Source organism: Tiliqua scincoides, chromosome 8, assembly GCF_035046505.1.
Source record: "Tiliqua scincoides isolate rTilSci1 chromosome 8, rTilSci1.hap2, whole genome shotgun sequence".
NCBI classification, from domain to species: domain Eukaryota; kingdom Metazoa; phylum Chordata; class Lepidosauria; order Squamata; family Scincidae; genus Tiliqua; species Tiliqua scincoides.
Genome location: NC_089828.1, coordinates 46,574,020 through 46,597,069, shown reverse-complemented (window position 1 = coordinate 46,597,069; position 23,050 = coordinate 46,574,020). Strand labels below are relative to the sequence as shown.

Sequence of the window (23,050 nt, the reverse complement as noted above, 5' to 3'; positions counted from 1 at the left end):
CTAACACCTACTGCCACAAACTCCAGGGAGCCCTTCAGTGAGACAGGCATTCAAATCCCCTAGAAGCCTGAATACAGTTCGAAGCTGTCTTTAAACAACCACTGTTTTTTGTCAGGGAAAATGCCAGGCCACACAGGGAAAGAAAAAGTGCCATTCTCCAGCTAACTGGCAAAGGGGCACTTTTTAAAGTGGTGAACTATTTTGTAGGGGGAGAGCAGCTGTCCCTCTTCACCCCAGCATGGTGTCTTTTGCAGTGGTTTTTAGACTGTAAGCCCTCTGAGGGCAGGGAATCTTTTATTGAGTACTGTAATTTTGCTATGGAAACTGCTTTGTGAACTTTTTTTGGTTGAAAAGTGGTATAGAAATATTCTAATCAGTGGTTTTCACACATTTAGCACCAGGACCCACTTTTTAGAATGACAATCTGTCAGGACCACCAGAAGTGATGTTGTGACTGGAAGTGACATCATCAAGCAGGAAGAGTTTTAACAATCCTTGGCTACAATCCTGCCCACACTTACCCAGCAGTAAGTCCCATGCACTATCATTGTTAAAAGAATAGACATAGTAACTTGTTAAAAGTACAAGTCCGTAACATTTCCCCAAATGCAGTCACATATCATGGTAGTATCAAGTCCAATATATTAAAAAAAACAAAATATTGAAATGAATGGGGACCCACCTGAAATTGGCTTGTGACCCACCGAGTGGATCCCGACCCACAGTTTGAGAAACACTGTTCTAAATAATCATTCATTGCCATCCTTCAGTCTCAGAAGACTATGGTATCGCGCTCTGACTTGGTGGTTCTGGAACAGTGTCTAGTGCAGCTGAAAAGGCTGATTCGGGAGTGACAATCAAATCCCCTTGGGGATTTAGAAACAGCCTGCCTATGTAAACTGCCTTGAATAAAGTCCGATAACCAGAAAGGCGGTATATAAATACCCAGTTGTTGTTGTTGTTGTTATTCCACACTGGGAGCAAGTGTAGTCTGTCTCTGGTCTGTCTCCCTGGCTGTGGGCCTTCCTTCTTTGCCTCAGTCTGTTGGCCGTCTCTTCAAACTGGGAGAGGCCATGCTGCACAGCCTGCCTCCAAGTGGGATGCTCAGAAGCCAACATTTCCCATCTGTTGCAGTCCATTCCCAAGGCCAAATAATAAAGATCACAAAATAGCAAAACCTGTGAGCAGAACTTGGGTGTCTCTAGGAAAAGAAGACAGTCGATGTTGTGTCACTTGCCATTGGAGCCCTTGAAGCAGTACCTAGAAGTCTGACATTCATGGCCTTGAGCAAATTTCACTAGCACAGCTCCAGACAGTGTTGCTTGAAATAGTAAGAATCCTATAGTAACATCTCTGATTCCCAGGATCTTGGCTAGATCTCAAATTGCAGGCTATAACCAGTCCAGCATAGGCTATGGTGAATTAGGGTTGCCAACCCTTGCCCTGACCTGGAGTTTCCAAGAATCTCCAGGTGACTACTGAAAACAATCCTGGAGATTTGAACAGGGACTTCAGGAGATTCCCGCCCCTCCAAATAGTGCTGGAATAAAACATCTCCAGCCAGGAATTGCTTCAGTCAGAGTTGGCTACCCTATTGGGAGGAGCCCTGTGAAAAGATCTCGCAAAAAGAAAATGTCAATTTCTAGGCAGGAGGCAAGAGCAGACCATCTGGAAAAATGAGTTGTGCCTCCGCTTAGAGCAGCAATTTCCAACCGTTCTCATATCACAGCACACTGACAAGCCGCTAACATTTTCAAGGCATATCATTAGTTTTGTTGACAATTGATAAGGCACACCACCTACCAATGGCCCTACTAATAAATAACTCCCCTGAAACTCTTGTGGGGCACCTGCAGACCATCCGTGGCACACCAATGTGCCATGGCACACTGGTTGAAAATTGCTGGCTTAGAGCATTGAAATGCACTGGATAAAGTCCATATTTTTTTCCAAGTTCCTTTTGAGGTTTGTCTGCTTTGCGTCCCTTCTTTCAGTCACCACAAGGCAATGCCTACCTTTTAGGGCCTTAACTAGCAACAACAATTGGGAGATGGAAAAAGGTGGGAGGCAATAGAACTCTCACACCAGAGAAAAGAACGCAATCCAATACCTACCTTATGCCAACGCAGTGGGCTCCTGAGTATTGCAAATGTGCCGTAAAGCATGTTTGCAGTGACTTGGGAGGAGGCCATGGTGGTATAGGCCTGCACCAGCCTGCTCCTGCCATATCCCTATGTAGCCTGGACAAGGTAGGTTTGCACTGGCCCAGGGAGGCTGGTGCAGGGGTGGGAGAGGGTAGCTCATACCCTGCACTGGATAAAGCACAGGCCTGGTGTTCCATCACAGGATTGGGCTGCACACCACACAACCCCAGGAGCAGTTAAAAAGAGACCTGAAGTGTGCAGTATTTGGAGTCTCTCCTAGGGACCCAGCCTATGACATACATGCCTGCAAGAGCTTAGCGTCCATCATAAAAGCCAGTCCTGAAAAGCTGGTACTGAAGGGCCCTGTGTGGAGCCATCGATCAGGGTCATGTTTGGTACCCAAGAGATTCCAACTTCAGTACCCAGTAACAGACTCCCAAGACAAGGGGTTGGAACACACAGACCACTTGTACTTGAGACAATGTTGTGCTTCATTAAATTCAAAGGGAATCTTGTTCTTTATGCAACCTCTTTGATAGGTGTCCTGATGCCATTGCAGGGGTGGGAACAAGCTGGGAGCAAGCATCTCCTGGGAGCTTCTAGCTAAGCTCAGAAGTAAGTCCAATCAGCATCAATAGAGCTTACTCCCAGGAAAGTGTGGACAGGGTGATGGCCTTGGAGCCCAGTCCTGGCAAGTCCCATCAGAGTCCATGGGGCCTACTCCCAAGTAAGGGTGGGGAGGGTGGCCTTGGAGCCCAGTCCTCCGCCTGCCTACTCAGAGGTAAGTCCCATCAGAGTCCATGGCCTACTCCCAAGTAAGGGTGGGCAGGATGGCTGCCTTGGAGCCCAGTCCTCCGCCTGCCTACTCAGAGGTAAGTCCCATTTGAGTCCATGGGGCCTACTCCCAGGTAAGGGCAGGATTGGGCTTTCGTTGTCATTCATTCATTGTGATTATACTTTGGGGGAAGAAACAAAACAAACTCGACGGCATCTCAGCTTAGAAGCCCCGCCCCTTTTAACTCTTCCCCCGCCGGACGAATCGCTGCCGCGCCATAGTTTTGTGCGGCGCCTGCGCGCTCGCGAAACGACCGCGCTTGCCCCTCTTTGGCCGCCGTAGCCCCATCCCGGAAGCGTTTCCATGGCGACGCAGGACCCGGCGGCCGCGGCCTTGAGGGGAACGGGGAAGCCCGATGGAGAAATACGAGCGCATCCGAGTGGTGGGGAGGGGGGCGTTCGGGTGAGAGCGAGGCCCTGCAGCACCTCCCCCGGTTGCCATGGCAACGGAGGGCGCGCTCTCAGCTTGCCGTGTCTGCCCAACGTTGCGTCAGCGCAACAGGGACCAGATGTGCGCACCTGTGTGGGCGAGAAGGGGTCAAGGGGGGGGTCTGCAGCTGCTCTGCAAGGCTTCCCTCTCCCTCAGCTGGTGCTTGGGGAGCAGTTTGTCCTCTCGCCCCGTGCGCTGCTGTAGGTGCCCCTCAGTGGCATAGCTGGAGGGGGGGCAAAGCACTACGTTTGGCAGGGAGCCTCACTGTGGCTTGCAAGGAGCCCCTCCCTTTTGGGAGGCCTCCTCCCCCACCTGGAGTGGCTTCCCCCTGGAATGACTTTGAGGGGGGAGGCCCTTGCACGCCACAGGGAGGCTCCCTGCCAAACTAGTGCTTTGCCCCCCTCTAGCTATGCCACTGAGCAGCAGCTTCAGCAGCATGTTGGGTGAGAGGGCAACCTGCTCCCCAAGCACCAGCTGAGGACTGAGGAAGAAGAAAGCCAGGAAGCCTTTCAGGCCCCCCCCCCCCAGCCATTCCAGCATAGGACTGCCTTCTGCTCCCCTGCCTGAAATGGCTCTGAGGCAGAGGCCCTTGAATGCCACAGGGAGGCTCCCTGCATAACTAAGTGCTTTGCCCCCCTCTAGCTATGCCACTGAGCGGCACCTCAGCAGTGTACTGGTTGAGAAGACAACCTGCTCCCCAAGCACCAGCTGAGGACTGAGGAAGAAAGCCTTGCAGGGCAAGTTTGGACCCCCCCCCCCCTTTTAGCCCATTTCTGCTCAGCCCACAGGTGTGCATGTTTGGTCTCTGTTGTGTACATGCAATGCAGGGCAGAAATGGCTTAAAAGCCACCTTTAAAATCTCTGTCTCATTACAGGGCAGCAACCTTAATGGGGGGGGGAGCAAAACAATGCAGGGTGCTACTGGGGTGCATTTGGTGTCCCTGGGGCTGAGGCCATGACTGGCAAGCTGAGAGTGCGTCCGTTGTCGCCTCCATTTTGGTCCCCCCACCTTGAATGGCTCCGAGGGGGAGGGACCCCTTGCATGCTATGGTGAGGCTCCCTGCCAAACTTAGCTCTTTGCACCCTTCTCTAGCTATGCCACTGGTGCTGCGGCTGGGAACCGTGTTTCATTCATGACATGTGTCCATTCTTTAAGATTGTTGGCGATATTTCTCGCCTCTTCAAGGGTCAGTCACTGGTTCCTTAGGTCTTCCTCCATGTTTTTGTGCCACATTTTCTTTGGTGCTGCCCATTGAACCCCCCAGGGGGGAGATCACTGTCACCAGTGGAGCTTCTGTGGCAGCCGACTGCATTTTTGGATTTGCTCTTCAACTGATGGTTGATGATTGTGCCATACCCAAATTGTCTCCTTACAATGGCAATCACGAAAAGCGGCAACCAGGGCCTGTCTCGAGCATCTCATTTGGAAGACCTCAATCTTGTTCATGTCTGATTTGAGCGGAGTCCATGTTTCTGATCCATATAGGATAGAATTGATAAGATCAATGTTTGGAAGTGGCAAATTTTGGTCTAGATCAGGGGTGCCCAAACCCTGGCCCTGGGGCCACTTGCGGCCCTCGAGGCCTTTCAATGCGGCCCTCAGGGAGCCCCCAGTCTCCAATGAGCCTCTGGCCCTCTGGAGATTTGTTGGAGCCCTCACTGGCCTGACGCAACTGCTCTCAGAGTGAGGGCGACTGTTTGACCTCTCGTGTGAGCTGTGGGATGAGGGCTTCCTCCACTGCTTGCTGTTTCACGTCTGTGATGCAGTAGTGGCAGCAAAGGAAAGGCCAGCCTTGCTCTGTGCAAGGCTTTTTATAGGCCTTGAGCTATTGCAAGACCTTCATTCATTCTTATAAGTTCATCTTTAATATATTCATTTATGTAAACTTATGTGAATTTATTCAAATTTTAAATGTGAATTAATTCTTTTTTCCCCCGGCCCCTGACGCAGTGTCAGAGAGATGATGTGGCCCTCCTGCCAAAAACTTTGGACACCCCTGGTCTAGATGGAGATATTGGTTTCCAGAGGCACCATTTGAGCAAGGCAAAAGGAAGCTACCTTAAGGCATAATATTTCCATGCCTCTTGAGAAAGTTGACATAGAATGGTTGTGTTCCAAGCAAGCATTGCTGCTGTGCAGCCCTAATCTTTTGCCTCCTGCCTTGGTAATAAGCTCAGACTCCCCAGTTAAGCATGCAGAATTGCAGCCTCAGGATGTACATGTGCACGTGCCTGCATGCCTCTTGCTTCCTCTTCTCTCCTGCATGAATAGATTTCACAATGTATGCTTTTCCAGCTTAGCAGGCATCCTTCGAATCCTTTAGGAAGATGCCCTGAGGTGGGCGTTTCATAGTTTGGATGGCATTTTCATTTGTAAACTCCTGCTAGGAAAGTTATTGTCAGCACAATCCTGTGCATTTCTATTCAGAAGTAGGCTACACTTACCTTGGAGTAATCCTTATTGACTATTATGGGTCTTAGTTCTGTGTAGACATGGATAAGATTGGGCTCTAAATTACTTGGGCCTACTCCCAGGTGTGCATAGGATTTCTGTCTGTGACTCCCATTTCAAAGATGGGGAACTGAGGCTGAGAGCAGTGGCGTTACTAGGCAGGTACGGGGGGTGCAGACCACTACTGGCCAAAATTTTTAAGATCTGGGTACTTTTGAACAGTACCATCATGTTATATTTCATTCGATGTGTAATTTCACACAGAATGCAATGAAGCAAACCATGTTGAAATATTTCTATTCTATCAAAAGTTATAGCAAAAAAACCCATTGGGGGGCAATGGTGCATTACCACGCCCACCACCTAGAGCATTGCCTGCCCACTGCATGGGAGGAGGTCCATCACGGGAATAACATCTTTACTTGCCGAGGATGCTCTCCAGTAAGTCCACCTGGAGGCTTGCAGGGGTCCTGTAGTGGTAAGAGCAGATGCTTTACATGCAGAAGGTCCCAGATTCAGTCTAGCATCTCTCAACAAGCAGTGTCCTAGCTAGGAGTGAAGATCTCTTCCTGAGAAGCTGTTTCCACTTGGAGTGGACATACTGGAATAGATTTGCCAGTGGTTTGACTCTGTATAAAGGCACGTCACATGTTCAGGTGCCAACTCCCTCTGATGCACTTTGGCTGCTTTCTCTGCCCACCACTACAGGATTGTACACCTCTGCCTGCGCAAAATGGACCAGAAGCTTGTGATCCTGAAGCAGATTCCTGTGGAACAGATGACCAAGGATGAGCGTCTGGCAGCTCAGAATGAGTGTCAGGTGCTCAAGCTGCTCCACCATCCCCATGTCATTGAGTACTATGAGAACTTCCTGGAGGACAAGGCCCTCATGATCGCCATGGAGTATGCACCAGGTGAGGAGGGACAGCTGGCCATGCAGCTCAAAAGGCAGCAAGATGCCTCCCTGGCATCAGAAGGCTAATATATCTTAGTCCCTAATTAATGACACCTTTAAACTTTCATGCCCCAAATCAGGCGAGTGTAGAGTGGTAGACAGAGGATGTGGTTTTGTTTCATCCATTATGCATATATAATAATGTTAATTCTTGTTAAGCACCTGCAGCAGGAATGGTCGGGGTGAGCACAAAACCTCCCTATACTTGAGGCAGCATGTCAAATACTGCTGCTCCTGATTCACTGGTATGCAGTGGTATAGCAAGTGCAGTAATTGCACTGGGGTGCAGGCTGCCTGGGGGCAACAGTCTGGCCAGTCGCCTGTGCAGTTGCACCCCCCACCCCCACAATTGCCATCATGTCTTGCAAAAATGCAAGAAAAACACCTCTCTTTGCAAGAGGGGTGGCAGGGATCATAGTCTCTGGCCGCTTACTCCCCTTGCTCCAAGTGCTTAGGGGGCAACCGGGGGGGGGGGGCTTGGGGAGCAGGCAGGAGAGAGCTGGTGCTGGAGGGAAGCAGCAGAGCAAGGGGACTTCAATTACTGCTCATGTCTCTTGGGAGGCGAGCATGAGGGGGGCTGGGGTGGAGGGAGGGGGTGGATTTTTTTTTTTAATTTTAAAAAAACTTTGGATATGATGTCACATCCAGAAGTGATGTTACTTCCGGTGTGATAAGGGAGGCATCATTTGTAACTGCTCCTGGCTCCAGGGTGGTTAGTTATGCCACTGGGGGTATGATAACTTGTTCTTCTCCTCCTGATTCCCCCCCTCCACCCCGGATTAGAAGAGGGAAACAGAGCACATGGACTGTCAGAGACACTTTTCTCCCCACATACACTGTTCACCTCTTCCTTTTCTAATGGGGGGGGGCAATGGAGTTGGACAGACACCCCCTACAAGTCTGCCACCTGAGGCAACTATCCTAGGCTGCAGCATTGTGCACACGTACCTGGAAGTAATTCCCATTGAATTCAGTGGGATTTACTGATGAGTTGACAGGCACTGCTATTCAACCTCATGGATTGACCAACCCTCATTATACCACACAGAACCGGTAGCTGGACATAATCTGTCTACAAGCACTTACTGCCTAAAAAACATGCAGCCTCTGAGGCCAGTGATGAAGGAAGGTGAGGGGAAGTTGAAAACAGAAGAAATGGGGTTCAGCCAGGGATGGTGAGAGTACAAGCCACTCCAACCCCATTCTGGCTTCTGAAATCTGATTGTCTTTGACTGCCCTCAGCTCATAAAGACAGAGTTATATACATATTTTTTTAACTAAGAAAGTTTTATGTGATGGCTCTAAGTACTGTTTTTGCTGCCCTAAGGGATAGAAACATGTTTGCCACCAGGTAAACACATACCAAGTCATCTGTACCAGGTCAGGAAGCTGGGGAGTGGCAATATTCTGTGCTTGGCAGGATGCTGGAGGAGCCCAACTTTATTGTGCAGCTATGTGATGTTGTGGTTAGAGTTATCTTTGTTCACCTTTTGGCTGTATTTTTCAAACCCTTCTCTTGCTCATCAACAATGCCTGGGGTGTGCATATTGTCCTTTTCAGAACCATGCTCAACAGCCTCACATCCCTTGACAACAAGCTCCATGTTTATCAAGTGAGAGGCTAAACAATAGCCTCCCACTTAAGTATTCTTCTCCCTCAGGCTCTTGGGAAAGGCAGCCCACCTCAAAGCTCTTTGAAGCGCAAACCCCTCCCTTCCATCCAAACCAGGCACCAGTTCAAGAGCCGCCTTTGGGAGCGCATGCTGCTTCCTAGCAACACCTGGCAGTGGAAAGAATGCCAGAGAGCCCATTGTTCTCAGGGGGCCTTGTGGCACGTTGCAGGTCACCTTCAGGTTGGGCAGGTTTCACCTTCTTTTCCAACAGCCCTGGCTTGCAGCTGCAAAGGGGTGGTTCAGGGAGGAGGAGGCCGTGCTCATTTGAACTTGCAAAACTGAGACTCCCACTTCTGGTGGTGGCTTGGAAACAAGAGGGTGCTTCAGGAAAAGGCTTAAGGAGGCGTTTCCAGAGACCACCAGGGCTTTGAAGCAGACTCTCCCCCCCCCCCCCCAGCAGAACAGGTTCCACTTGTTTACCCTTTGAGACTTGCTGCCTTTTTTCCACCCTTAGCAGTGAGTGAGAATTTAACCCATTTTTGGCCCACTGCTCTACTTCAGCTCCTCTTTGTTGAGGGAGTGAGTGTTGTATGATTTTTTGGGAAATCCCAAAAATGATTCCTTGGGAAATGGGTTTCTCTCCTTCCTATCCTCCTTAGGGCCTCCCTGATCACTTGCCACATCTGAAGTCAGAAACAATCTCTCCCTGCATGATCAAGCTGTCTTCAGTTTTAGGAAGTGGGGATCTCCACTGTTGCCACCCCTTGTGCCACGCATGTGGCTTGGCTCACTGATTTGAGTTACTCGAAAGCTGTTGTGCTTTTCTGCATTGTGTCTGCTCTCTGCCTGTGGTGTGCTGCCACCTAGATTGGTTTACTTACTGCATTTATAGACTGCCTAGGCAGTTGAGGCAGCTTACAGTGTAAACACACTACAATACCAACAAAAAGTTACAAGAGGGGAAACAGTTGTCCCAGGTTGTTGGTACAAGTTGGGTATCCCTTTTCTGAAGTGCTTGGGACCAGAAGTTTGGATTTTTCTGTGTTTCAGAATACTTGCATATACTTGAGAGATTGTGGGGATGGTCCAGCACCATCCATTACAGAAAATGAGAGGTTGGAGCTCTGCCCTGCTTACAGTCTTGATTGACACAGTGGAGGAAATGGTGCAGGGAATGGAAGCAGGTGAAATAGAGAAAACTTATGCAGTTGTTTCAGTTTCACATTCTTAAGCTTACAGCCCAATCCTATCCCTATCTTCTCAGAAGTAAGTCCCAGTATATTCAATGGAACTTAATCCCTGGAAAGTGTGTATAGGATTGCAGTTATAGTAGGGAACTTAATCCCTGGAGAGTGTGTATAGGATTGCAGTTATAGTAGGGAACTGTGTCCAAGTCCTCACATAAAATGTGGGTGCTAAGAAGGGATTTAAAGGAACGAGGGTGCATCAAGCAGGTGATCTGAAAGGTTGTTTTAGGCAAAAGAGGCAGCAAGAGAGAAATGGCCAGGATGGGCCCATCCATGAAACAGGTGGTCATCTCAGGCTGTATGTTGAGGGGGGGGGGGACGTGCTCACTTTCATCTGCCTGATCACCTTCCTTCCTGTTCCCTGGATTGGAAAAGAAGAATGGAGCAGAAGTGTGGAAGAGAGGAGAATGGTGAACTAGAGCAGCTCTGATGCTCTAGCCCACTACTCTTTCACATCTCTTCTTGTGCACCTTCACCTTCTACCTTGTCTGATCCAGGGAGCGAGAGGAGCTGAGGTTGGCACATCACTAGCCAATGGGCAGCATTTGGCATGCTGCCTTTGGCACCAGAAGGCCTTGTACCAACCTTAGAAAGGTCAGAGATGTTTGAAGGAGCAGGAGGCTTTTGGGCTTTTGGAGGAACAAAGTTGATGGGCAGGAGTTTAATAGAATATGAGATCTGAGAGATGGGGGAGGGGGAAGGGGAATCTATAGGGCTGCCCATGGGTAACTTGGTCACAGCCATAGTTTCCTATTCCATGACCACATGGTTTAATTGGATCCCACCAGATCTCCCCCCTCTCCCTTCCAGGTGGTACACTGGCAGAATTCATCCATAAACGCGGCAACTCCCTCCTGGATGAAGAGACCATCCTGCACTTCTTTGTGCAGATCCTGCTGGCGCTGCACCATGTCCATGCCAAGCAGATTCTGCATCGGGATCTCAAGACCCAGAACATCCTCCTGGACAAGCACCACATGATGGTCAAGATAGGTGACTTTGGCATCTCCAAGATCCTCAGCAGCAAGAGCAAAGCCTACACGGTGGGTGCCATTAGGGATTTGAATCAGGGAACTTCTGGCCTAGCCTGGTGAGCTAGAGGGGCTTGGAGTCCTCTTCCAGCTCCTGCACTTTGCAGGCAGTCAGAGGCCTCTGGATTGGCAGGCCTCTTTAGAGGGCCTGTCACCAATTTGTGGAGAATAGTTCTATTGGCTGTGCAGCTAAATGGAACCTCCCTGTTCAGAGACAGTCTGCCTTGGAACATCAGGTACAGGCATCTCTCCTTTTATGTGAGTTTGATTTACATGTTTTTGAAATAGCACACTTTGAAAATCAATGCCGAAACCTAATTTATGCACTCTGATTTTCAAAATAACATGGTGAAACTTTTCAGTGGTCCTCTTTTTTTTGACTGTGTGTTCCTTTTGATTTTTAATTTACACATTTTAAAAATACTTGCTGATTTTTCAAGAACATAACTCCTGCACAAAACTAGTGGTGCCTTTACAGTGGACACACAGTGAGGAAAAGCAAATGCCTTTATGTCCTGCTTGTGGACTACTTGGGTGAATCTAGCTGCCTTTGTTGGAAATGGGGTCCTAGACAAGGTGGGCCTTGTGTTCTAATCCAGCAAGGTTCTTCTCTTGTTCTTATGAGTAATTCAGACAACCAGCATGTCAAGGAGATGGCGGGGCAAAACTCTTTTCCCTGGCAGACTAGCTTCCTATTTGCAGCAAGGCTTTTTAAAAGAAATGCAGGGCATTTTTGACATAGTATTAACACATAGTACCCCACCCCCACTTTGCAACTCTACAGACGCTGTTTTGCATGATTTCCTGCTCAAGGTTTTGGTTTTAGTTTATTGCCTTTAACCACAGGATGGCTTAGCAGATAGGTTTTACCCCATCTACCGGCTGCCATGTTTGGTCAGAGAATAATTTCCTCCAGGTTAAATCAGCTTGTGAATGTGGATGTTTCTTTATCATCATGCTAGACTTGCTTATTTGAGCCATGTAAAACCTTTGGCTGCATAAGGTCACTTTCTGCAGTTTACAGGCTGCCTCTCTGCTTAGTGGTACGCTGAGATTGGGTTTGCATAGGGCTGGTCTGATGGAGCTGCTCTTGTCATTGACTAGACAGAAGTCTGGACTAGAGGGTCTTTTGGCCCATTCTAACTCTGTTTTTTTTTTTAAATCCTCACCATGCAATTTTCCCTGTGTCATAGGATATTTTTGTCTGTTCTCTTAGGTCGTGGGCACCCCATGCTACATCTCTCCAGAGCTGTGTGAAGGCAAGCCCTACAACCAGAAGAGTGACATTTGGGCCCTGGGCTGTGTTCTATATGAACTTGCCAGTCTGAAGAGGGCATTTGAAGCTGCAGTAAGGAGCAGAACTGAACAGCGGGTTTGGCTGGGTTTGGCCTTAGCACCTCAAAAGCACTTTCTGAGCTGAGGGCCAAAAACTAGATCATATCTGGATGTGATTGTATCTCGTACATTGAAGCTGGATCAAATCAAAAGTCAGTGTAGCTTAGCACTCTGTCTTGTCAGCAGCTTAGCTATATGCCTTTTGGAAGATCAGAAGCAGCGTATGATGAGAAATGGCCACCCTCTGTCATTTGTATGCAATGACTAGTGGTTGGGGTGTACTGTCCCTAAACATGGAGCCTCTGTTCCCAACTATTGGGGCTGATAGCCACTAACAGACATATCCTCCATGAACATGCTTAGACCTTTTATAGAACCCCTTATACCAGCAGCCATCAGAACATTCTATGATTCACAATGAAACCTAGGGCTGGCCTATCCATGACATCAGCTGAGGCAAACATGATGGATTAACCGTGGGCATACAACCATCCCTGCTGCTACTCCTGCTTCCCAGATTTGAAAAGGAAAATGGGAACTGATGATAGAGGAACTGTGTGGAGGAGCAAGGCATCTAGGATGCCCCAGCCCACATATCTAGGACGCTCTAGCCCACCACTTTCCTCTCCACTTTATCTTCTGCTGCATTTCTTTTTCAATCTGGGAAGCATGAAGAGTTTGAATTATGGTGGATAATTAGTCCAGGAAAACATTTTGCCTGTGATCTGAGTGGTTCCTATAATCTGATTTTGTAAACCTCTTTCTCCGTCTTCTCCTTTGTGAGGAAGGTGCCTTACCTTGCTCTCTTAAGGGGGTGGTTTGGTGATGGTGTTCTGTTGTGTCTCCCTCTCTCCTGACTGTGGCCCTGATCCCATACAGAACCTGCCAGCCTTAGTGCTGAAGATTATGAGCGGAACATTCGCACCCATCTCAGACCGCTACAGCTCTGAGTTGCGCCAGCTGATCCTCAGCCTGCTCAATCTGGACCCCTCCAAGCGGCCCCAGCTGAACGAGATCATGGCTGAAGCTATCTGTGTCCGGCCTCTGCTAAACCTTTACACTGATGTGGGCAGTGTCAGGATGAGAAGGCAAGTGGCATCATCCAGTACGGTTGAAGGTTCATGAGCAGTCCTGGGCCCCTACAGTCTCTCTGGCTGCAACTGTGTCTTTTCTTTTGTCAGGCCTGAGAAACCATTAGCTGCAGTGCCACCAGTGACCCACAGCAGGGCTGGAGGTGGATCTGTTGGGACCAGAGCCAGGGGTAAGGATGTAGGGGTTTGGGGGATTTCACCCTTTCTTTTGGAAAAGGCTGGCTGGCCTGGGCCTATCCCCCCAACGGGCACAGCTTGGGGCGCAACGGACATGGGGGGGGGTGGATAATGTATTCCCCCCATCCTTTCTTGGCTCTGATTAAGCTTGGGGCCTCCCCCCTTCAGCCCTAACAGCAGTACGTTTCCCTTTGATTCAGGCTCTCGAGCTGGCTCAGCCAGGCCTGGCATCCCACCTGCTCTGACTTCCATCTATACCTGGGGTGGCGGGATCACCACCCCTCTGCATCTCCCCATGCTGAACACAGAGGTGGTACAAGTGTCTACTGGCAGGACCCAGAAGGCAGGCGTGACCAAATCTGGGCGCCTTATCATGTGGGAGGTGAGAGGGCAAAGCCACCCCATGTCTGGCTGGGTGGGGCGCACTTCTCCATTGCAGTGTGGAGGGAAGGAAGGCCTGTCACAAGTGGCTGATGGTGCCAGAGAGGTATCATGGTTCAAGCCTGCCTAGGACCTTCTGGCCTTCAAGCCCTTCCCATGCATTCCGGAGTGTGGGGTTCGCCTGAAACTCTGGAGCAATGCAGTTCATTCTGTATATGCTCAGGGGCACTCTTTTCCTAGTTACTTCACGTATTTCAAGACTGAATCCCAATACAGAAATCAAACTAGGGCTGCAATCCTAACCACACTTTCCTGAGAGTAAGCCCCATTGAACAAAATAGGACTTACTTCTGAGTAGACCTGGTTAGGATTGTGCCCTAAGTCTGGCTTGCCCAACTGTGCCAGGCAGGTTTTAACAGGTTGTTTTTCGCCCCCTGCTAGCCTCCCCCAATTGGCTCTGCTGGGGGGCCCTCACTCCCAGGGGCCACAGAGCAGCTGCAACCTCAGTTTGTGTGCCGTTTCCTGGAGGGCCAGTCCGGGGTGACGATCAAGCATGTTGCCTGTGGGGATCTCTTCACAGCTTGCTTGACAGGTATGGCAAGAGGGTTGGCTTTGAGAGGAGGGTATCCATAGCTTGTCTATTCAGGGGGGCTTTGTGTGAGGGAAGTTTGCATGAGTCCCTGCAAAACGCAGCCACAGCAGCACAGTTTGGTTAGCTGGCTTTTCAGACAATGTCTGGCTATTATGCATTTGCTGGTCACTGACAAGGCTTTGTATGTTCCATGACAGTGCCAGGCATCACGCAATCTGCCGATCAACTGGCATCCTGAGAAAAGCAGTGTTCCTTTGTAGAAAGAGCAAGACTCTGGGGGCCCAGTCCTATCCAACTTGCTGGCACTGATGCAGCCATGCCAGCAGGGCTTGCACTGCATCCTGAGGTGGGGGAGCAGTCATGGAAGCCTCCTCAAGGTAAGGGAAAGTTTGTTCCCTTGCATCAGGGCTGCAGTGCAGCTGCATCATTGCTGGAGAGTTGGATAGGATGGGGCCCCAGGTCTCATTGCTGAGGGAACACTGGGAACCGTTTGCATAATTGGATTGTTTTGGGAGATAAATCCCCCCCTTAAATCCTTAATAGCAGGATATACGTAGATATAAGAATTTGCAGGCTATATCCTCATTGCAGAACTTGGGTTTCCTGGTTGCAGAATGAGCAGGAGGAGGGATGTACAGAATACAGAGAGCCTTGGACTATTGATGAGGAGGGGGGCTTGTGTTATATCTGCTTGTGCTGCTGGTTGCTTTGCACCTAATCCCTCTTCTTGGCTTTGGGACCCAGGAATCCAGCAGAAGAATGCTGTCCTGTGCCTTTCACACCAACTCACTCGTTCATTAGACTGCCACTCTCAAGCCTAACCAAGGCCTGTGCCTCAGCCAAAGGGTTTTGTTGGGTCCCCCAAGGTGCAGCTTTGTATGGACTCAGTGCTGGCAGCTTTGGGAACATGCACAAGAGAGCCATTAGCCATTAGTGATACAGACTACTTGCAGAGAAGAAAATACCATCTCTCCTTTGCACCCACAGACCGAGGAATTGTCCTGACCTTTGGTAGCGGCGGCAGCGGCTGTTTGGGGCACGAGACTTTCGTGGATGTGAGCCAGGTTTGTAGAGCCCAGAGCCAAGGCCTTGGTGCCAGGCAGAGGTCCTTAAATCAGGGTGACTCAGGTGTTGGGGCAGGTCACCTGGCCCTGGAGGCTGTAACCTCTCATAGCGGCTGGCACTACCTCACTTCTCATGTCTGAACAAGAGAGAGGGGTGGCCTGAGGGCTGTTTGTTGAGAGTCAAGATCCCAGGTTTGAAATCTGCTATTTTCCAGCGTGGCTCAGCTCTGCCACCTGCAGCAGTTTCTTACAGCCATTGGAGGGCTGGGAGGCTGGGCTGGAATGCCTTGTGGTTTTTCTTGGCCCCCACTCAGCTCCTGCTGCTGTGCTGCTGGCACCCCCAGCCTTGCTTAACTAAGGATCTCATTCTTCCTTAGGCAGTGTTTCCAGAAATGCCTCCATAGCCTCAGGACCTTGTGCCCTGAAGCCCAGAGTGGGGTGTATAGAGAAGGAGCTCTGCTGTGACCAGCTGGGTAGGCAGCTTGGCATTCTCTGCCTATGCCTGGATCTGTAGAAAGGGGTTTTTTGTGTGACAATGAGGTTGGCACATCCTCTTGCAGGCCACTGCAAGGCCCATCTGGCTGCTTACAGCCCAGCTCTGACACTTGGCTTCCCACATAAACCTGTGCTAGTATGTTTCTGGCTGCATTGACAATGTAGGAGGAAAGGAGCCCATTCTCTTTCTTTTCTAACCCAAGGGCTGTGGTGTGAAGGCACCTGGTGCAGCTGCCTTGCTAAGACTGAGCAGGCCAGGATCTGGTTAGTGTCCAAATGGGAGCTGGTCCAATGTGTCCAACCTGTCTGTGCTGCCTTGAGTTCCATCACAGAAGAAAGACAGGGTATCAACATAATGCATAGATACTCTTAGTTTTTCAGAAGTGTTTCTGCCCCCACTGCTGCTGGTGACTTGGCGTATTGAGTAGTTAGGTTAAAGTTGAGTTGTATGTGTGCTCTGCACCTGTGGGAGGGAGCGGGGGGGCACATGGGCTATCTGGTCAGGCTGAGCAATTTCTGCCATTCCCTCTGCAGCCCAAGATTGTGGAGGCCCTGCTGGGTTATGAGATCACTCAGGTAGCCTGTGGCGCATCACACGTCCTGGCTGTTTCTAACGAAGGGGAAGTCTTTGCCTGGGGCAGAGGGGATAATGGTGAGTGACCTGCGTCAGGAGGGCAGGTCTTCTGCTTGTGCCTCTCCTGGGTGAATGCTGCCAGACCTGCCTCTATACAGTGCCTGCTTGGTAGTCTGCTTGGAGAAAATGGGCTTCTGCTCAGCCTCCTGAAGCTTCCTGTTCTTTGACTCTCCCAGGACGGCTGGGGCTGGGGACACAGGAGTCCCATAATTCCCCACAGCAGGTGCCAATCCCCCTTGACTATGAGGCCCAGAAGGTCCTTTGTGGCATTGATTCCTCCATGATCCTGACGGCAAAGAACCAGATTCTCGCCTGTGGCAGCAACAGGTAGGATAGGACGCTTCTGGCCCTATGATTTGCTTAACAAAGGATAGCAGGCCAGTCAGCCAGGGGCTGTCAGGGGCAGGCTTGACTCTAGATATATTCTTTTAGCTCAGGGTTCCACAGGTCAGAGTCTGGCAACTCTGCTCACTGGGTAAGAGGCACTTCTTCAAGTGGGTGCTCCTTTTTTATTTAGCAGAGGGAGAATAACTGGCCCTCCTCACCCCTACAGTTGCTTTTTCTAGTGGCTGTCTGCTGGTGTTCTTTTGCAACTTTTTAGATTATGAGTTTGTTTGGGACAGGAAGCCATTAGTTGTTTGATTTTTCTCTGTAAACCGCTTTGTGAACTTCTTGTTGAAAAGTGGTATATAAATACTGTTAATAATAATAACAACAACAACTCTGGGATCTAAACCATAACAGACACTCTGCTGGTCAGGCGAGGTCAGAAAGCCAGGCTAGCAGGGCTGGCTGGCAAACTTCATACTACCTTCTAATTATGGGAGCTAGTCTATTCCTTTCTGTGCCTAAAGAGTACTTTGAGACCTGAAATGGCCCTGTCCCCAAAGATGGCTCAGGAGGCTAGTCTGCAGCCACAAGGTTCCTGGTTCAAGTCCCAGACTGGCCAGGCTGTCAGGAACTTTGGGGCCTGGGTGTCCAGGAGTAGCAGTGAGCGTTCCCCCAGCACTAAGTTTGGCTGCAGATGAAGCAGGTTTGTGGACCATACTAGCTGTAGTAGAGATCATCCCAAAGAAGCCATCCATAGAGAGAGAGAGAGAGAGACAGGTTGGGCAGAGGCAAACTGGAGCCAATGCAGTGGAAGCAGCAGCAGCACAGTCCTGGTGTGTTGGCCACAGTTGCCATCAGGATGTTTGGAACTAGAATCTGACCTGCTTTGGAAAGGGGTCCGTGTGGCTCTTTCAGGGAGTTGTGGAACCCCACAAAATGGCAGAGAGAAGTGAGCAGAGTTCTGTGCAGTCCAGACCAACCAGGTAGCTCATGTATCTCAGCCACAGAGCTCTGATTTTGAGTCTTGCTAGAACCAGAGTTCCATAGCATCTGATCATCCCACAGCTTGTCTTTGGAAGCACTGACCTCACTTATGTCCCCCCATCCCACTAGGCATAACAAATTGGGCCTGGACAGGATCTTCTCCCAGGAGGAGCCCCTTGCAGAGGACCAGGTGGAGGAAGCCCTGATTTTCAGCTGTGCCCAGTCAGCCCCCTTGAGCAAAGAGGCCATCCTGTGGGCTGACATTGGAACTGCCCATTCAGCGGCCGTCACAGGTGAGTGCCATCACAGGTGAGGTGAGGATTTAGTTGGAGAGTGGCTAGACCTGTGCAGATGATCTGTTGGATTTAAGGCTACTGTTCCCCCTAAGGTGTGCAAATACACACCTTGTAGCCAAGCTCTTACAGGGAGCATTGCTTGGGGCTCACGATATCGTGGGGAGCACGATAGGGGGGCTCATCTCTGAAGATGATGAGTTTGCATATCGTGAAGAGGTACAACGGCTGTCTTTATGGTGCAAAAACAGTAACCTTATTTTTAACATCAATAAGACTAAGGAGTTTATTGTGGAATATCGGAAAAGATAATCTGATATTCGGCCCTTGTGTATTGAGGGCGTTTGTGTAGAGCAGGTGGACGAGAGTAAGTTTTTGGGGATCATCATGAAGAAGGATTTGACATGGAGTGCAAACACCATGGCTCTAGTCAGAAAGGCCCAACAACGATTGTACTTTTTGAGACTCCTCAGCAGACAAAGATTGTCTGAGAAACTGTTGGTAATTTTTTATCGCAGCTACATAGAGAGCATTCTTTCTTATTGTCTCTGTGTTTGGTTTACGAGTTGTACAGTGGCAGAGAGAAAAACACTCCAGAGGGTTGTCAACACTTCTGTTCCCTTCCTTCTTTGGAGGAGCTTTATAGCACAAGGTGCATGTCGAAAACCCAAAAAATTCTGAGAGATCCCTCGCATCCTGGTTATCAGTTTTTTGAACTATTGCCATCAGGAAGAAGATACAGGGCGATAAGAACAAGAACGAGTAGATTAAAGAACAGTTTTTATCCCAGTGCAGTGTCTAGATTACATGCGGGGGTACAGTGATACGTTGAACAGAGTTTTAGCAACGTGGTGATTGTATATGTAGTCTGACTGACTTTGTTGTATTGTTGTTTTGTGTGGGTCTTGTTTTTACCTTGCGAAAGCACCTAATTTTGTTGTACTTGTGTATACGGGTACAATGACAAATAAATGTTTCTATTTCTATTTGAGGCCCACCCACCCATTTGAACCAAGAGGGAAGAGAGAGTACCCCTGAGAATATGCGTGGAGCAACTGAGTAATTGCAGCCTCCAGGCCAACACCTAGCCTGTGCCACCCGACAAGTTTGGAGTAACTGTAAATATGAACAGACCGGAAGCCAAACTGCCTTCAAAAATAAACACGGGTGCTCTTGTCTTGCGCCTCCACCAATTAATCAACTAAAGTTCTGTAGCCCAACCCTGTGCATATTTACTTGGAAGTAATGCTACATGTTGTTCCATGACACACATTTTCTTGGCACTGATGGGAATGTCTCTAACAGCAGCTGTGTGGGGCTTAGTGGCCGGTCTGGATCAGAACTGCAGCAAGGATTAAACTGCAAAAAATTAAATCTACCCCTCCTGCCATGCTGCAGTTAGGACATGGACCAGGGACCTCATGGCTGTTGTTTAGGAAGCAAAAGTTTAAGTGTGTCAGAGCCAGTGGTGCATGTGACTTAACATGTAGTTTGGCCCTAACTTCAGCTCAGTTCAGTGGGGCTTCCTCCTGTGTTTAGGCCTGCAGTCACAGTTAACCCAGTTTAAACCCACTGAAGTCTGCAGCCTTGCTTAAAAGGTCTCTGAAAAATTATGTGACTTGGACTTTGGGTTCTGATAGAAGGAGGGTTCAGTGCCATACGATAGGCACTCAGAATGACTCTGTTGGCAGCCTTCTTGCTGCCCGGATGGCAGACAGTGGCATTCAAAGGATGCTGTAGGTGGAGCTTAGAAGTCACATCAGAGTACTGGTAGGTGATCATAAGTACTGCCAATGGTACTATGACAGGCCTCTCCACATCTTCCCTTGGCAGATTCCGGTCAGTGCTACACCATTGGCAGCAACCAGCACGGCCAGTTGGGCCCCATCTCCTGCCGCGCCAGCCGGGTCCCCTACCTGGTTGAGGGGCTCCAGTCCATGAAAGTCACCATGGTGGGCTGCGGTGATGCCTTCACTGTCGTGGTGGGATCAGGTGAGCTGGGGGAGGGCTTGTTTCCACCAGCAACATGGTGCCAAGGTGGGATCGTTGAGTGGCCCCTCATGACTCAGCAGCCTGAGGTTGTGTATCAGCTACCCGCTCCAGCAGCTGTCCTCTTCCTAGATGGTGAGGTGTGCACCTGGGGGAAGAGCGCCAGGGGACGCCTGGGCAGAAAGGAGGAAGCCACCCAGAGCCCACGACCTGTGCAACTGGATGAGACTCACCCCTACCTGGTGACCTCCGTCTCCTGTTGCCATGGAAACACTCTGCTGGCTGTGAAACGTGAGTGTTTGGGTCCTGGGGATGGATCTTAGGGGTAGTGTGCCAAGGGGGCCTTGCTCATTCACACCTACTATGTTTATTCGCTTGCCAGCTGGTGCATTGACTCAGAAGCACAGATTGGGTCTCCTCTGCGAGCGCCTGTCACCATCCTGCAAACCCACAGTGAGCAGAGGCACAAATACGATTCAGAAGAAATTCAGTCACTCCCACTTGCTGCTCTGAGACAGGGTTTCGGGGAAGCCCCTTTGTCTAGGAGACATCAGAAGTAGAATCAATAATATTTGCAGCACATGGCTGTTTATGTAGAGAAAAAGGATGCGTCCCTGTCCCAAGGGCTCACCATCTAAAGCAGTGCTAAATTCAAATATTGCCCCCTGCTGCACTAATGGAGAGAGGAGCACCTTGTTTGAAGCAAGGGTAGGGAAGGTGGACAATGCCTCCCTGGAGAAAACTTCGGTTTTTGACTTGAGGCAAGCTGCTTCTTACAGAGCTAGTGTTTTGTTCCTATTCCATTTTGGATGAGAGCTGACTTGAATGTTGGGGTTTGTTGATCATGGGGGACCCTTCCAATTGGATTCCGAGTCTGGTGGCAGGCACATCTCTCCCTCAAGCAGCTCTGGAGAGGGAACAGCCATTCTTTGTTGCCCCAACAGGGTGTGTATTGATTCTTCTGTAACTGGTCATAAGCTCCACCTCCCCCAGTCCACTGTCTGAAGTGAGGGGTTCAGCCTGCCTCATTATATTTGGGCTCAAATGGGTTGCAGTGTCCAAATTAAACCTGATCCAGATGTATGCCTACTCTGAAGCCCAGGTTCTTGCTCAGCCAATGAAGGAGCGGGTGATGAACAGACAGTGAGAAAGCTGGGAGCTTGCCCAGTATCTTGGCTTGTGGTTGAGGGTGGAGGGCTGGAAATGGAAAGGAAGGGGGGGGGGAGAGAGAGAAAATGAGCAACTCCCCTCCAAAGAAGCTTTTTGGTTCCAACGCAGAGACAAAGCCCCCTCTGTCTTTGATCCCCCAACCCTCCTGCCAAGCACTGTGCTGATGCCAGACCCATTTCCGCCGCCCCGGATACTGATGAAGTGATCGTAAAGCAAGGGCAGTACCTGGCAAGCAAAGCTGTCCCCCTCCCCTTCTGTCACAGTGACTCCCAGAGTGACTCCTGGCCTTTGTGCCTTTGTGTTTCAGCTGCAGTGGAGGAACCCAGCCCACACTGAGCGGAGAAAGCTGGGGTGGGAAGCACAGGCAGGAGGGCCTTGATCTCTCTTTGCCTTTCATTCTGGCCCACCTCGTGTCCTATTCTCACTGAGAACTTCTGCATGGAGCACCGGATTCTACAGGACTGAATTTCGACCAAGAAGAGGGCAGGAGCCCTGTGGTAGTGCCTTTGACTCACACTCACAACATACCTGGCAAGCCCAGGTGTCTGGTGAGGACTAACTTCTTGTTTTTGGCCTTCCTCCCCTGAAGTGGTAAAATAGGTGAAGTCTTCCTAAACTGTATAAGAAGGAAGGGAAGGATCATTGTTCATAAGTTTTGCTGGCAGCCCCAAGAGAACAAGTGGGCAGTGCATTCTGGGAAATGGAGCACTCCTGCACCAAATCTCTCTGTAGCTGAGCCATCACCCCACAACCACCTCTCCTTTTGTGCATTACATGGATGGGAGGGCAGGGGAGCGAAAGAGCTCTGGGTTTATTTTTACTGCTTTCTGGAGTTGACTCAGACAGTGCTGCAAGGGCTCCTGCCTGGGCCAGCGGAGGGAGCTGAATGCCTGTTGTTACAGCCCCAGGCGCTACTGGGAGTGATTCAGTGCCAGGCTTTTCAGAGGCATTGAAAGCCTCTTTTTCGTCCCTCTTTTCCCAAGATTTGGCCCTGCTCCAAGTTGTACTCACTCTGCTGAATCCTCTCCAGCCCAGAGTTGGCAGCAGCATTGCTCTCTCTCCTGGACTTTTGGCATGTTTGCCCTTCTCCCAAGTACCTTCCATAGTGGGAGGCTCCATGGTTAGATCCTGGCACTTTATTCTTGCCATGGTTTCTTGAAAAAGGAAGAAATAGGATGCAAAGAATGCTCAAGGCGCCAGGGGATATTGACCCCTGTTCCAGGTTTCTGGACCTCATGAACAGTTATCTGCAGTTGGCGCCATGCAAAGCTGGAAGGGGGGGCATCATTTCAGAGGTCAGCAGTGGGGGGCAGAGGGCACGACTCAGCAAAGTTCAATGGCCAACTTTTGCATTTTTGAAAAAGCTGTGTATTTGAAGAGCACTTGTGACTATTTTCTGTTTTGAATCCCTCATCAGATCAATGTTATCTACTTGGCCACGCACACCTGTTTGTTTTTAATTAACTCGAAAGAATGTGTGCCGTTGGCATTCATACTTTGCATACAGAGGCTGGCTTCTTTGTTTATAACAGGCAGTAGCTCAGCGTGTCGAGTCTACAAAACCACCTTCTGCTGCTGTGCTGTTGAGAGAGACCCTTTTTTCCATCGAAGCCCAGTATTGGTAGCAGCTCTCCATAGTCTCGGGCAGTGAGGGCTCTCCCCTCCACCTACCTGAGATCCTTATGAGTGGATCTTGAACCTGTTAAGAATGTGCTCTACTTCAAAGACAAGAATGTGTACTCCTTATTTAAGGGGCAGCCCAAGTTGATCTGCCATCCCAGCCTGCCCCCAAATTCCGCTACCCCCTGAG

General features: G+C 49.8%; 1 protein-coding gene across 1 annotated transcript; it reads left to right on the top strand.

The window, feature by feature from the left end:
• Positions 1-3,286: 3,286 nt before the first annotated feature.
• On the top strand, positions 3,287-22,683 carry NEK8 (NIMA related kinase 8). Its single transcript, XM_066635599.1, has 15 exons — positions 3,287-3,381; positions 6,569-6,774; positions 10,485-10,717; positions 11,922-12,053; positions 12,920-13,128; positions 13,222-13,301; positions 13,509-13,690; positions 14,131-14,281; positions 15,269-15,345; positions 16,375-16,492; positions 16,651-16,801; positions 17,918-18,081; positions 19,915-20,073; positions 20,203-20,361; positions 21,548-22,683. Exons 1-15 carry the CDS (start codon positions 3,335-3,337, stop codon positions 21,574-21,576), a joined length of 2,097 nt encoding a protein of 698 aa, XP_066491696.1. The 5' UTR covers positions 3,287-3,334; the 3' UTR covers positions 21,577-22,683.
• Positions 22,684-23,050: the final 367 nt, after the last annotated feature.